Source organism: Gymnoscopelus braueri (assembly GCF_963280865.1).
Source record: "Gymnoscopelus braueri genome assembly, chromosome: 8".
In the NCBI taxonomy this organism is placed as follows: domain Eukaryota; kingdom Metazoa; phylum Chordata; class Actinopteri; order Myctophiformes; family Myctophidae; genus Gymnoscopelus; species Gymnoscopelus braueri.
In genome coordinates this window covers 35175915-35192605 of record NC_137609.1, presented here as the reverse complement: position 1 = coordinate 35192605, position 16691 = coordinate 35175915, and the positions used below count along the sequence as shown (strand labels likewise).

Genomic DNA, 16691 nt, shown 5'->3' with positions numbered 1-16691 from the left:
TAAGACCTGCTGGTGGCGCTATAACAGGCCAATGTTAAAAGGGTAGCATTTGTTCCTCAACAGTGTGAATGTGTGTGCAAAGTTTGACCGCAATCGGACACTGCGTTCATGATTTGCAGCATTTTGTTCAAAACAAGCCAGTACTGCAAAATTTAGATGTGAATCTTAGCCAATCAGGATGGAATATGAAAAATGAAACAGATCTGTCTTGATCACATGACTATAGAGATCATGTGTACCGATTCGCGTGAAATTTGGATACAATCGGAAGGAGTAATATAAAGAAATATGTTTTACATCAGTCGGCCTCTTGGTGGCGCTATAAAAGGCAGATGTGAAAAATGCAGGGCAAAGGTTTTTCCTTGACCACTAGGGAGTGCATATACAAAGTTTTACACAGATCGGTGCAGTTATAAGTAAAAACACGAATCGGCCTGTTATAGCGCCACCATGAGGCTGATTAGAACATTTTCAAGTGGCATTTCTTCCTCGGCCTAGTGGGAATGTGCGTGCAAAGTTTCACGGAAATTTCATGCTGTGTGCATAATTTGAGGCATTTTGTTCAAAACGGAGCAGTCCTGCAAACTTTGGTAGCCATTTTTAGCCAATCAGGATGGAATATGAAAAATCTGAAAGACCAGTTTCGTTTAATGACTATAGAGATACTGTATACCGATTTGCGTGATGTTTGGACAAAATCTGTAGGAGTACTGTGAAAAAATGTGTTTTGCAAAAAGCGGCCTCCTGGTGGCGCTATAACAGGCCCATGTGAAAGAATTGGGGCAGAGGTTCTGAATTGGCATCCAGGGAGTGTGTGTGCACAGTTTCGCTGCGATCAAGCCAACGGTGCGGGAGATTAGCTGTTCACAGACGGACGGACGGACACACGGACACACACACACGGACGGACAGGGGGTAAAACATACTCTCTCGCCATGCCTTTCGGCCTGGCGGAGACAATAAGTAATACCTGATATCTGGGGGCGATGATTCAAGAGAAAAAACATGACATATTTCTTAGTAGGTATATTTCTCTTCAAAGGACAAGAAGCTAGGAATTGAGGGAATCGGCATTGGAAAGGCTCTGACTGGATTTAATTCTAGGACAGCAGGCAGTAGGCTATATGTGGTTCTGGTCTGGACATGAGTAGCCTACTGTATCCTCCTAACCTCCATGCCAATGCCCCAGCCAATGATGAGAATGGTGGTATTGCTCAGTATTTTAACAACCGTAACCACATGAAACCTACAGTGACATCCCTATTCTAGGCATGTCATAATAGCACAACATTCAGCAAAATTAGCACTTCTACAAGCTCACATCCATCGCAACATGACGTGTTGAGTTTGTAGATCACATACAACAAAGTATGGGGTTTACTGGCTTATACTCACTGCGTCCTATAACGAATAGCAAAAATATCCGATCTACAAGCTCACAATGCATCGCATTGCACTGTGAGCTTGTAGATCTGATATTTCAAAAAATAAATTAAAAAGTAAACTAAAGGTTTAAAGTGGCTAATGGACATCATTTCCATTTATTTATTTTTTTGTGGAAAATACCCAACACACAAGTGAATGAAATGGGTTTATTTTGATAAATATAATCTTGACCCTTCTGTTCATCATATTAAGTAATATGGCAAAAATTAAAAAAGTCTTACAGTCATAGAACAAGCAATGTCAAATTCTTTAATGAATGATCGACAACAAAATAATTTATTAAGAAAATAAACGTACGTCTTCAAAAATATACAGTCATACTCTGAACCGTTACCGCCCTGTTAGAGAGTAACAACGGTCTAAAAGCACATTCATATTGGTGGTGAATTGATTACAAATTACCCTCATGTTCAAATACTTTCAGATACACTTTGATTGAGAAAAAATTAAAAAAACAAAACAAAGTTGAATAGGATGTAACATTGTTGGGACAAGTAACTTCCCTGAGCAGAAGTCCAAGGACTGAAGCCTGCAGCATACTCCAAGCCAAGTCAAACATTTTTTCAGCGTCAGCAGGTCAATGAGAACAAAATGACATCATTGCTGAGAAAACAAACAAACACATTGTCCTGCCGAAGTTCATTTCAGCATTTCTTGCACCTCCAAGAATTGTCTAGCCGAACATCGCCGCAGAGGCACCAATGTGAACACCTTGTGTGATTGGTCACAGACTGTGAGATTGGTCAGACACACAATTTGCTCGTGATTCGTTATCGTTTTCTTTCTACAATCTAACCAGTGTTGCCATGTCCGCTTAATATAAGCAACTTCCTGGGCTTCTTTTTCTGTAAAAGTTGCTTGTAAATATTGGTAGTTGTGCGTTCCTTTGGGGTTTTTTTTCCAGCTTGTTTCTAAAGTGTAGTTGGTTATTTGGGTTTGCTTTCAAATGTTTTAATTATCATTTAAACCAATGATGTATTCGTCCCTAGCCCCCCATCTGAAAATGTTTTGTGCCAGGGAGCCCGTACCAGATTTGTGTTAGAATGTTTCCAAAATCTTCCAAATATCTCACATTTTATTTATTAATATCGATGTGACGCGTCGTGAGCTTGTAGATCAGCTATTTTCAAATAGCCGATGTAGGCTATATAGGTTTAAAGTGCTCATGTGGCCTATAGTCGCTTCTTTAGGGCTTGTTTTCCTAGACCTGGTTGCTTATTTAACACTGAATCTAACAGCAACGTACCATGGACTGGTCTGAAGATAGGGTTGTCTGAGGATGTACAAAGACAAACGATGTGTCGGAGTTTATGTAAAGCAAACAGTGGAGATCCATGGTAAAAAAACACTGTTTCGGCACTGTATACAGTGAGCGGGTCTAACATTCTGAACCCACAGTGGAGCTGCAGTGAGTATAGAAGCCCAGTTTGCATGCTCGAAAGTTTTTAGTATAGAAGACTAGTAGTTTGCGTGTGAGCATGAAATTGGCTATTTTCAAAACGTTTTGATTTTATCTATTGTTTATGTATGAGAAATGTTTGACACACTTTTTAACAATTTGGTAAAATGTGGTTCAAACACCAGAGGTAGTTCAATTAGATTATAAAATAGAATGCCGGAGGACTTTCGCCCATTCTGAGCATTCTGTAAGTCAAGTTATTTATTTTTGGGTTCAGCAAGGCCTGCTGCAGCTGAAAGAAATTCGGCTTTGTTTGGAGTATTCTGCTAGCTTAAACCCACTAAAACCGGGAAAGCATCCATGTCAGAGTTTAGCGTTGGCTATTCAAAAATAGAAGATATACAAGCTCACAGCGCGTCACTTCGTACCGCGAGCTTGTACATCTGCTATTTTTTTTTAATCTTGAAAACTACTGATTTAGAGGCCACAGGTCTTAATGGCTTAAGACCAGCTAAACTATCGCACAGTCACAGAGGCCTCCTACTGACTAACACAAACCTACAAGTGACATGACATGAAACCAAATATAGCTATGGCTGATGACCAAAAAACTGCGTGGAACACTTCAAAATCCTCTTGTAAGGGTGAGCTGGCTGGTGAGCTGGCAGTCAGAGAGTATGAAGCAATATAATTTAGCTGAAGGCCATTCCAGCAAGTTCCTGGCAGAGCTGCTGGTTTCTTAACTGGGATGCGGGGCTTCTGTTGCTCTCGGACTCTGAGGAGAGGGAAGATATCGGTTGCTGTCATTACTGGGATCATTGCAATGCATTACATTCAGGGTTTGATCTGCAAAAAGACAAAAAAAAGAGGGGGGGGGGTTCTTAACCACTTAAGCCGTTTATACTTACTTCATCGTACAACAAATAGTGAAAATAGCCAATCTACAAGCTCACGCTTGATTTACTCTTTTTTCTTAAAATAAAATAAAATAGGGGTGCCAGGGTTAATGTGATTAACATACATTTATATTATGAAACATAAAAGACATCTGACTGGAAGCAGGGATAAAACATATCCCCACCAGAGATAAACATCAATAACCAGACGGGGTGATATCAAAAATGCTCTTTCGATTTTCAACTTTTATTTTCCTTTCTGGCCAAGATATGCACTTCTGTGCCATCTCATACTTTGTTTCATGAGATGAACTTGAAAAACGAGTTCCATGGGTGCATCATAAGTGTCCTTAACACATTCACTGCCAGAATGTAGCCATTCACGGACATATCCATGATTTAAAATCCACCCTTTATCTGCCAATCACGGATATATCCGTGATTTTAATAATGATAAATAATTTGAATGATGTACAAGCTCACAGCGCGCTCACAGCGCGCTCACAGCGCGAGCACAGCGCGAGCTTGTACATCTGCTAATACGTTTATAAAGTAAATAGCCGACTCTCACGTATAATGAAGAGAATAAGAAGTTTGTTTACAGTTAAACCTCATGAACAGGCTATTTAAAAGGCTAATAAAACTTGGAATGGATATTATATTGTTACGTCCCCATCTAGGGGGAAAAGAGATGCAACATAAAGTGGGAGTGAAACCCGTTTTTATTTAGAACTTAATATATATTTACATGCCCTAGGCATTAAATAGACTTAACGTGCGTGTGCGGGCGATGGCCTCCATAAGATAAAACTGCCAGGTAAAATCCTGCCTAGGGCACCAGATTCCTCAGGGCCAGCACTGTCCGTGCTTAGTAGTGCTGTCAGAATTGGCCAAAAATGACCTATCAAATCTCTAATTTGGCTACGGTTGGTGCTGAGAAGCGCTCGCTCCTGCGGGATAAAATGAATGATTCTATTCTATAGCGTCATTTAATAAGCCTGTAAGGTTAAGCCCAGACTTGTCCAGGAGAACGGACGCTCCGAGGATCTGAGCCTGTGATGGAGGAACAATCTTTACCTGTCCTTGACATGAAACGGGAACTTATAATCAAAAGAATCTCTTCAGTCAGATGAAACGTTTTTTTGTTTAAATAAAATTAAGGTAGCCTACATGAGAAATGTGACAAGTAGTATAGGCTAGCCTAAGTTTTACTGTGTCTGGTACCAATACAAAAAAAGAAACTGGTCTGAACTTGTAGATCTGCTACTTTCGCATTAAAACGGCGATAACAAAGGAACACAGGCTTGCACCGCATACAACGCTGCCTGGCCAGGAGTGGGTGCGTTGCTTCCTGGCCTGCCTACGACCGACAGACCTCCGCCGCGGAGGCACAAGGGGGCTATTGCCTCCTCCCATGCTCACCAGGGGAAGCTCCGCCCCGGGTAGTGGAGCCGGCGGGCCCTGATCCATACCCGGGCGTAGGCGGGAACCACTTTGCGCATGTCAAAACAAAGTTATATTCCGAATGAATGCTTTGGGTCATGTAAACGAGGAATACTTTTATTCAGGTCCCATGTAAACAGGTGAGTGGAACAGATTATGAATCTCTATTCGGAATGAGTTCATTCTGAATGAATACATGATGTCCATGTAACCGCAGCCACAGACACCCACCTTGGTGGAGAGCTTGGTTCTGCCTGAGGTTTCTTCCAGTCAAGAGGAAGTTTTTCCTTGCCACTGTCGCACACATGCTTGCTCAGGATGGGGGGGGGGGGGTGAACATTAAAGTTTCCCACTCTCAGACTAGAGGCCCACAATTTTTTGTAACAAAGCAAAACAATCCATTTATACATCTCTGAAATTACAATGTACAGTTTGAATTGGGACTGTTGGGGAACAAAGTCCCAAAATTCAAGTTTGGTAAACATCTCTCTGTTGTTTCCCCTGATGGCTCAATAAGGTACTTTGTACCACAGACCACCCACAAACAGCCAGGAATTGAGTCCGGCTCATGGCCTGCATCGCATATCACCCCCCTTTGCCCCTCCACCCTTTGCCCTGTTACTCTCCACTGTACGGTCTGATAAAGAAGACATATGCCTCAAAATAATCTAATAAACATAAAACATTTCTGAATAACACTGCACATTTTGGGTATAAGCATCACTCCTCCTTGCTCAGATGAGCACCAGAGTCTCTGACCTGTGAGTAGTTGAACATGGAGTTGATGGGCTCGGGTTTGGTGTAGTCGGGAGGGTTTGCCATGGGGTCGTAGCCCAGTCGAGCCAGCATGGGGGCGATGTCAGCCATGTCGTTCACCACGTCGTGTGGGATGTGGCCCACCCACTTGGAGAGGGCGTCCGTGTTGACTGGTCTCATCACCTGGTCTGTGGAACGTTCCACCCTGCACACCACAAAGACAGAACCACACCCAGCTTTATTATTATTCCCCGTGGACGTCCGCATGTACCAGGATCTTTGGTGTCAAAATGCAGTCATGCACGACACATGGCACTCAGTTTACACACACTAGGACCACAATGGAAATAAGCTCTTGAGCTTTATTGTGCTTTATCCTTTTGACAGATATGTACACATGTATGGTCATGTATAAGCATTTTTGTCAAAAAGTAAACATCATTTAAAAATAAATTGAAATTGGATCATCCAAAACTACTTCAAGCCATATTTTGTACTTCAGCTATTCGACAATAGCCGATCTACAAGCTCACAACGCGTCGCATCGTGTTGAGAGCTTGTAGATCGGCTATTTAAAAACATTTTATTTTTTCATGTATGAGAAATGTGTGACACATTCCTGTGTGACACAATTTGGTTAAATGTGGTTAAAACACCAGAGGTGGTTCAATTATAAAATAGAATGCAAGAGGACTTTCACAGCATTCTGTAAGCCAAGGTCTTCTATTCAGGTCCAGCTCTACCTGCTCTTCTGGCCTGAGAGGAAATCCTGTGAGTTTGGAGGCATTCAATCCCAGACCCAATTTGGGCCACGCAAACACAAACCTACTGTAGATTCCTGAACCCTAAGGAGTTGCAGGTTAAAGGGTACATCAAGCAGAGTAGCAAGGAAACATAATCTTCCAAAAACACAAAAACCATACAGAGATGACCGAGATTAAAGCTGGGAACCGGGACATTTTTAAACGTTTAACTAAAGAAGTTCACACACGACTAAAGCTTGCATTAAACTCTGATATCTGCACAGTGTTTTAAGTGTGCGGCTGCCGTTTGTTCCATTTTACATTTTAACGTATAAAAGGTGACTCCGTTGACAGCGGGTATGGATTTTAATGATGTACTGTAAATATTGACCTTCTTTCTAAAGGATATATACAGTATATTGTATGTTTATGAGGAAGTGTATTATGAGGAAGACAAGAGCCGCAATCCACATGCCTTTTGCGTGGGAGAGAGAGAGACGTAATTTTAAGCTCTGTAATGACAGGTGCCAGAACCAGATACGCTGGCTGGTTCTCAGACACCCAAGACTAAAAGTGGAAGTGCACAATGACTGCATTCTAAACGGCATACAATATACACTTACCAACAAAGGGTGATGTAAGAGGAGTTACGTATTGTGTTTACACCATGTAGTGTGTCTTCAAGCAACGGGTGTGTATGAGCAGGTTACTAATTGACACCTTCTCCTGAAATACATGGCTTCAACCAGGCTTCACCCAAACTCCTAACCGGTTAGGAGGCTGCCAATTTACTGGAGCCAGTTGCAGAAGCTGACTAAGCCCTGTGTATGTGTCTATTCATATATATATATATATATATGTTACAGGGAGATCGAAGAACCAGGGAGATTGAAGAAAGCACGCTCGTTTTTACCACCCAACCAGCAATTCTGTAGAAAAAGCACTAGAGGGAGCCACGAGCCAGGCTTTCCAACTAAAGTGCACACAGATATATGGCCGCAACCACACACACGGCCACGCGCTCATGCTTTCAATTTAGAAACAACACTAGAGGGAGCCACGAGCCAGGCGTCCCAACTAAAGTGCACACGCAAGCCGGGATTTTTTCTTCAATTTGGATTATTGAAAGCATGACTGTTAAGATACTTTTATTGTGTTCTGGCTTTTGTTTTAGTTTCTCCCTGACACACACACACACACACACACACACACACACACACACACACACACACACACACACACACACACACACACACACACACACACACACACACACACACACACACACACACACACACACACACACACACACACACACACACACACACACACACACACACACACACACACACACACACACACACACACACGAAAATAAATATTCTGTCCCTATCGGTTCACAACTCGGACGGCGCTGATTCGACTCAGCAGAGCATCAGCCGGTCAGCGCGGGCACTCGCGCCTGGAGGCGCGCCTCCTCTGCCTTAAGCTCTGCTGAGTCGGCGCGCCTCCGTCATGGACAATAACTATTATCACGTGTGCGTGTGAACGCGTGTTCAGCGTTCCCCTAGCGTAGCTTCCTGGTTGCTATGTGGGGGGGAACAACAAAAGACAGGTCTGCGTCGCATCAAAGCCCCGCCCCAAAGCCCCGTGCCTAAAAACGAGCGCTCTGTCTTCAATCTCCCTGGTTCTTCGATCTCCCTGTGACATATATACTGTGTTAAGTTTGTGGATAAATAAACACACATTGGCACACGCACATACACTACATGCCACAAATACATGTGCTCACATACACTAATGTAATTAGCCTGACCGATGCCAGATTTTGGGATTTGATGCCCATCCCGATTTTGGAGTTTCCTGGATTACGGATTACCGATATTTAGTCCAAAGGGGCAAACTCAATTCTAATCAATTTGACAAACTTCATTAAAGTTTGAAAATAGAAAACACAAAAATAGCCAATCTACGAGCTTGCAGATGTGCTAATTGTTGGAAAACGTTTGAACATTTTCACCTATCGTGCCCAAAATAGGGACACCATGTTGAAAGTGGTTAAATGTACTCCAACGGGCTGTACATGTACTCCTACGGGCTGGGGCGGCACCTGTCAGCAGGGAGTGTTGGACAGGAGGAGTAAGACGAAGGCCCTACGTCCTTCCGGTGGGGGCTCCTCACTGGCAGGTGAGTCGGTGGGTTACAACAGCAGTGACAACACACAGAAATGTGTGTGGGGAGGAATTAATTGGAATAACATTGTTTTGGGCTACTCTAAATGTAATCAAAAGAAATAAAATAATCTAAGACACATGGCAAACTGACTCACTCAGACTGTACATATAAACTTTACCATGCACACAAACTCTCCCGTGCACTAGGGTTGGGATCCTTTAGGATTTTAACGATTCCCTCATAACGGTCCGACTCCTTAACGGTTCCCTTTCCCTATAGGGGGGTTCCAAATGGACTGTTACAGGTCTGTACCTCTGAGAGTGTACAAATGGAACCAAATGGACCCTTACAGGTCCATTTGGTTCCATTTGTTCACTCTCAGAGTTATGCTGGTCCTTGAAATTAAAAAGTGTGAGAACCACATGATATGTAATTCTTTAGCAGGCGTGAAGTCCACATACCAGCTCTGACAGTGTGACGATGAAACCGGTTCCGGGAACGGTTCCAAACATGATGGAACCGATTCCGGTTCCTCAATGTTGGATCCGGGTTCCGAATCCCAACCCTTAACGTGCATGCTGCACACACTCACTTGGACAGGGACACTCCTCCAGCTTTCCCGATGAGATCTTCGTGGTGCAGCACCGCCGTGTCCCAGGGCAGCTCCAGGAAGTGCAGCAGCTTGCGCATCTCCTCCTCGGGATGCAGCACCAGCTGCTCGTAGCGCACGGGCAGACAGCGGCCCCCTGACGCCCCCCCCTGGCACTGGCTGAACATGGCCTCCACCGCACCGCTCCACTTGGTCAGGCAGTCTCTGTGGCTGTTCAGGTCAAAGCCCGAGATCGTTACCTGTACAAGGAGGAGGAGAGGAGAATAGTGTTGGTGGTTTCTCTACATTGTTCTGATCTGATAAAAGCCCTGAGAATATATATAATGTTGGGCAGAAACCTAATATGTCCATATTTTGTATGCCCTACTTTATTGTACAAGTGTCAAAAGTTGCAAAAATAGCTGATCTACAAGCTCACACTGTGTTGCGTCATGTATATGTTATTTTTGGGCGGTGAAACCGCCCCTATAAGTGAGGTTTGGATATTTGTACAATTTTGTACAATTTTATTTGTACAATTTGTACAATGCACCGTGATTGGCCAATCACAGTCTATTCAGGACTGTGATTGGCCAGTGTCACATGACACATGTGCATAGCCCTATATAAGAAACCATAACTTGAAAAGAGTGTTTCAATAAATGTATTTATTTTTTGTACATGATTGGTTGACTCCATTCAGTATTGTGATTAGCTAGCAAGACACCGCCCACTTCACACAGGGTGTGATTTTTTAATACATTTTGAAAGTGAAAGTGGTCTATCTGAACAGAGAGATTGTGACTAAATAATAACTACATTGGATCCATAGGAACACAGGTTTTTTTCTCCCATTTCCTGAAAAGTAACAGTCTTGGAAATACAAGGTTTCCGCCCAACAGTGACGTCGTCAAATAAGAGCACCTTCCATACACATGAATGTACTGGGTATTCCTCACAGAGATGAGAACAACGGGCAAAGACGGTTTGTTGGTAACATAAAAGTTGTAAGGACGTTGATCGGACGACAGCCCTGAGGAACGACCCTGAACGCACCTTTCGTGAGATCATGGAATGGACGGTCGCTCGCCCGTCTCGCAGCATAAGGACAAATTTCGCCTTGGGGAAGATACGCGCGAGGTAACTGAGGGACTTGAGGGCGAATGGGTCCTTGTTACAGAGACGAGCTGCAGGCTCCCCGTGACCCACTATGATCTGGAATACACAAAATCATGCAGAATATCACAGTTGATATTCGGTTAAAACAATCTCAACCAGTATATATAATAAATATATATATATATACAGGGTTCCCACACATTTTTAACAATGAATTTTCATAACGTTTCCGTAACTTTTCCAAAGTATTTTACCCCATTTCCAGGCCTATAGCAATCATATGCTATGAGGCTCTTACTCCAGTGTGCCATCAATGCACCAAGACACACTCGAGCAAAGGTGTCACGTGACAAAAATAACACATCTACAAGCTAACATCCTGTATACATTAGGCCACACGTATTTCTCGTAATGCTAGACATATTCTAGACAAAATCAATAGCCAAAAACTATGTACATTATATCCAAACATTTTCCAAAACATTTGATTAATTCCAAACTTTTTCCAGGCCTAGAAAACAGTTTTTGTAATTTCAAAACTTTTTCCAAGAATTTTATGACCATGGGAACCCTTGTATATAATTCAACAATAAATGATTGTGTTAAAAGTATACAAGGCTACGCTTTCAAATTAAACTACTGTATGTTTTAAGAATGGTAAATGGTCTGCATGTCTAAGTACAATGTACAAGGTGGAAGCAACCAGTTAGGGGTTCAATGGGTCAGTTTATTGCTGGGCCAAGCAAACAGGGTTGAGTGCTGACCATAAGCTCACCGGCTGTCATGTCAAGTTGGACGATGTGAAATTCATGGAGAATTTAAAAAAAAGTGCTTAAGCGAACTGAAGGACCAGTTTTTTTTTAACTGCAGAAAATAGAGCATAGATGTCATTGAAATATTGAATATTATTATTGTGAGTGCTGAACTTAATTTCTTGTTCCACTGCAGCTGTCATTGAGGCAGAAGGCACGTACGTAGTTACACACATGCTCAACGCACATTCTTTGTCACAGAATCTCTGCCATGCATTTGCATAATAATAGCTGTGAATTTCATCTCACCTCTAACAAGAAGGCCCTTACGGCCGAATCCAACACCTGGTCCGTGACTCCAGCCTCGTCCAGGCGCAGCCTCTCCTTGGCCGAGCGGCTCCAGGTGGCCCGCATGCCCAGGAGCCGAGGGATGACGCGGGTCTCCTCGCCACAGCGCACGGCGCCGTGGGCGTCCAGCATGGCCCGCATCAGCGTGGTGCCGCTGCGGGGGAAGCCGCCGATGAAGATGAGCGGCGTGTCCTCGGGGAGGAGGCCGGGCGCCGACAGGCTCTGGTTGGCCGAGCCCTGTCCGAATTCGGCCCAGCGGTGGTGCCGCCAGCTTTTGGGCGGACACTCCACCCCACTCATGCCCAGGTACAGGAGCGAGACGGAGCAGAGCAGGACGCAGCCCAGCAGCACGGTCCACCTGCTGTTCCTCATGGTCGTGGTCGTGGTCGGGGTCGGGGTGGGGGTGCGGTCGGGCTCAGGGGTCAGATCGACATCAGTAATTCCATGGAGAACACCGGTAGAGGACTGAATTCTAATCCGACTGGTGGAGAAGGATGTCTTATTTCTACCTGACGGCCCAGGAGAGGTCCACAGAGAAAAGACAGCGAGGGTGTGGCCTCTGGTATGCAGACAAAAAGGTGGGGTCAGGGCCGAGAACACAGTGTGAACCAGATACTGGTCCCCGGGGGGATTCTTCACCCTCCTCCTGAGGCCTCAGCCTTGGGGTTTGTCCATGCCTGCTAGGCTCCACGGCTCACCTATCACACCTACATGAGACAGCAGAGGAATAATGTTACACATAACAGGTGGAGCGAGGTATAATATATATATATCAATAAAATGATATAGTATATATATATAGCATAAGTGAGCTGATATCAGCATCAGAGTCTACTGCAAGGCCTCTGTGGAATTTTCTTCCACACAGCCAAGAGCTGGGCTGAAGGCTGTCCAGTAATACTGCACTCTTATAAGCCATTTTGCATTTAGGCAGACACCGACACAAACGGCTGGGCTGTTTCAACGTTGACTCGGACACACTCACACGGTGTATGCAAAGCCACTAATTGCTACCTCCCTGTGTTTTCGTTTTCAGTGACAGTCTAGACCGCGCTCGAACGCGAAGCAAACTGTTTTAAGATCATGTTTCAATTCACTGAGCCACGCTGCAACTTCACACATTCACTTCTGCAATCTGCAGCATGAAGGTTGTTTCCCACATGCTTCTGTTAGCAACATCTGTGAAAGCCTATTTATACATTTTGAGTCAGTTAAATATCGTCTGAACTGTCTGATGCATTTGTACTACAGTACTTACAGAACTATGGCAGGCCTTGGTGACACTTGTGTACAAATGTCATTGAGGAGAATATTACACACAGTACCCGGACTATCTGCTCATCCATAACCATTATGCTTAGACGTACAATGGTGTCACACAAAATAGCAGATCTACACGATTACAATATGTGTGTGTCTGCTATATTTGAACTTTTCTTTTTAATGCTTTCCTACAATGTCATGCTTCCCACCCCTAACCCTTTTTTCTAAGAATCAATTAAAATAGATTGGTTTGATTAACTGATGCACCCCTACACTGCATCATGTAAAGAAGAAGAGTATATACTATATTATTTTCTGTGCATTGGGTGGGAAGATAGCCAGGCATATGGCAGACATTTGTGTGTTTGGAGAGGTAACCGCTCCTCTCCAAACTGGCTAGAGCAGTAGTAGCTCATGCGTCCTAGTTCTGATGTTAAACATAACATAAGCATCTGGAACCAAGGACAGCACACATAGGTTTGGGAAACTATACCGTTTGATACTAAATCTGCTGATAGCCAGGAGCTGCAGATGTTCAACACATTTTCATGCAGAGATTTAGCCAACGTATGTGAAGTATGGAGAGACATACCGTAGGCCCAAGTAGTGTAAATACCTTAGTCACACAGCATATTTTTCAACAGAGTAGGCGTTACACAACTACTGTTGCACAGTTAAGTGGTTATTTGTGTGTGTGCTCTGATGAAACTAGGAATTGACCTAGATAAGGCTACAGCATGTGTTGATCTGATATAAGCCAGTCTACGAGTCTGTTAAATAGAATGCACTAAAGATATGGATGTTTATGTATTTCAGCTGCTACAACATACATAGGATCCTTGACTACATTTGGTGAGAGCGCAAATACGTGGTGCATGTTAAGTGTCCATATCATAACACAAGTATAAAAGGTAGTGTAGGAAGGAACCCTTTGGGTCACATTTGTGTGTGTGTGTAGACACAGACAGGGATTATGAAAGCCTGATGGCTCATCTAATACCTTTAACATCTGGCTGTGGGTGATGCTAGACAAAGCTCCTATATAATACCTTGAACATCTGGCTGCGGGTGATGCTAGCTAGACAATGCTCAGGCAAAGCTCCTAATATATATATATATATATATATATATATATATATATATATATATATATATATATATATATATATATATATATATATATATATATATATATATATATATATATATATATATATATATATACACACCACCTTCGAACATCTGGCCATGGGAGATGATACACAGTTAAGTCCTCCTCAGTCTTAATGCATCCATTTTTAACTCTCAGAGGGTACACATAATGGAACCAAATGGAACCTAACCAAATGGCCCCAAAACGGTAGAAATGTGGTTACATTTGTACCATCTGTTATCAGTGTCTACCTTAAACATCTGGATGATGCTAGTATAGACAAAGCTCTAGGCAACGCCGCGGCCCAGTCTGACAGCAGGAATGCAGCCACCAGCCAGGTGAACGACCCGACCAGGCAGCTATCACCAGTTCACCACTAGCCATGGATCACACGACGGTCGTCTGTCACGACCGTCTTGGCGAAACTTCAACATAGTGTTTGCACTTTCTCCCTTTTTGGCCCGTACATCAACATAAACGTTCAGATTATAATTGTAAAGTGCTTACCCCATGGCCACGGATGTTACAATTTTGTACGGGCCCTCATAAGCACCCGAATCTTCCGTATTGTTCAATAAAATGCATTTTAATCCGATCGGTGGTAATTTTTTCGCCCTATGCTTTAAACAACGCAAACCTATCGGTTGGGAGGTGTATTGCACTCTGATACATTATAACTCTATGAGAAAATGGCCACCAATCGGATTAAAATGCTTTTCATTGAATAATACGGAATATACTGGTACTTCTGAGGGCCCGTACATAATTGTAACATCCGTGGCCATGGGGTAAGCACTTTATATTTGAAAACCGAACTAGTATGTAGATGTACGAAACAAAAAGGGAGAAAGTGCAAACACCAGGTTGAAGTTTCGTCATGACTGTCATATAATATATGGCAGTCAGGTTTCAGGGCTAAGTTCACCACACTGAAAACGTTATCTCCAAACAGTCTGCCGAGGATCCGATGTATTAAACACAGCCGTTTTACCAACCTAACCGTTGTTCTAGGCCGCCGCCGGGGTCCGAAAACCCACAACGATGGCAACAAAAACAACTCACCCATGTCTGCACGGTTCTACAGGAGATCTGAAACGCGTTCAACGATTGAAATGCAGCTGGATCGATTATTCCGTAAACCGGTTTATTGGCAATTGCAGATCAAAATCGCATAAAGGATAAGAGGCCGACGTTGTGTGTGTTGCCAGCAGCACACAGCAGAAGTTACAATGTATCAAGTCAGAAGAACGTTGGGTCGTGCAGAAGTGAAACGAAACGCTGCTGCTGTCTGACTGTCTCTGGGGTGGGGGGAGAGGGGGGTGGGGGGGGGGGGCGGAAAATCGGTCCCTGATTGGTGGACAACCGGGCTGGAATCCACAGCACATCTGTACCGATGCTCTCCATTGGTGGAGTGGAGGATGGTAAAGGGCCACTCCACCGTGTTTATGGTCGGTGTGGGTGTTGCTGGACTTGTGCTGTCAGGAAATAACAGGGGAATTGATGCTGTCAATCTGATGGCTTTACAACTCACTCTCTCTCACTCACTCACTCACTCACTCACTCAGTGTGTGTGTGTGTGTGTGTGTGTGTGTGTGTGTGTGTGTGTGTGTGTGTGTGTGTGTGTGTGTGTGTGTGTGTGTGTGTGTGTGTGTGTGTGTGTGTGTGTGTGTGTGTGTGTGTGTGTGTGTGTGTGTGTGTGTGTGTGTACACAGATAGATGGATGATAGATTTTAGTAAAAATAACACTTTTACCACATCTCTGTATACCAGTGCCAGAGTGCCTATATGGTGCACCAAATGGAAAATATATCCAAAGCACTTTACAATGCGCATTACATTCAAGTTACATTTCTTTTCATTTTGTGACACACTTACTGACCTCCTGGCCTGGCTTGATGCACATGGACCTCCTGGAGAGGCTCAAATCTAATATGCATGACTGTATTTAGAAGCTGAAAAGTATTAAAATATGCATGTAAAAAACAACATTCAGCTTGATTAGATTCTTTTTTCAGCCCTGTCTTGTTTACAGAGACATTAATTGTGGGATCTCTGTAGGCCTATGTAACGGAAATACAATTTATATTCCTTCTAGGCTATTGATTTATCGATTATTGAATACATTTAGTATTCATCTTACTTCAGTTATATTAATATATGACTGTATGCTGATGTGTCTGAATGTAATGTCCCAAGGGAAGTAAATTAGTGTCATTATGTCTTGATTCTATGAGTTTAATGAGTTTAGTACACCCTCAGTGTACTTATTAAGCAGCAGGCTCATACAGCAAGGTCAAGTAGCTATTCCTCTGTAGGCAAGCGACAGACCTAGACAGCAAGGCGACGAGTTATAAGGTTTTATGAACACAAGGTGAATGTTTCTCGAACCAGCGTCAGTATTCTGGCTAGGGCAGGGACCATGGCCTCGGCATATAGCAGTGGGCCTTCCATTCTCAGTCGATGAGAATGGAACACATGTTTATGGTTGGTCAGGGTAGTGTCGCCGCTCTTGAACGCTGAGCATGGAGCAGCACATTTAATAGTCAGGCAGAATTGACCTTCCATACTCAAGTGCTGATGAGAACACATCTTTTGGTCAGACAGAGGAA

General features: G+C 43.4%; 1 protein-coding gene across 2 annotated transcripts; it reads right to left on the bottom strand.

Moving 5' to 3' along the window:
- Positions 1-1681: 1681 nt before the first annotated feature.
- On the bottom strand, positions 1682-15358 carry LOC308091061 (protein-tyrosine sulfotransferase 1-like). 2 transcript variants are annotated; one of them, XM_080436368.1, is made up of 6 exons: positions 15145-15358; positions 11628-12373; positions 10504-10662; positions 9451-9707; positions 5944-6145; positions 1682-3691 (listed from the first exon to the last, which is right to left on the bottom strand). In XM_080436368.1, exons 2-6 carry the CDS (start codon positions 12036-12038, stop codon positions 3680-3682), a joined length of 1041 nt encoding a protein of 346 aa, XP_080292494.1. In that variant the 5' UTR covers positions 12039-12373; positions 15145-15358; the 3' UTR covers positions 1682-3679. The 2 variants fall into 2 exon arrangements, with proteins under 2 accessions (XP_080292494.1, XP_080292493.1); XM_080436367.1 differs by having other exon boundaries at positions 1682-3620.
- Between the last annotated feature and the right edge of the window lie 1333 nt (positions 15359-16691).

Bases quoted from the DNA above. Each gene is read 5' to 3' on its own strand.
- LOC308091061 (XM_080436367.1), bottom strand. From the start codon at position 12,038: ATGAGGAACAGCAGGTGGACCGTGCTGCTGGGCTGCGTCCTGCTCTGC. The intron at 10,663-11,627 runs GTGAGATGAAAT...TGTGTATTCCAG, and splicing joins TAAGGGCCTTCTTGTTAGAG to ATCATAGTGGGTCACGGGGA. The intron at 3,621-5,943 runs GTCAGAGACTCT...CCCTCTCCTCAG, and splicing joins CCATGTTCAACTACTCACAG to AGTCCGAGAGCAACAGAAGC.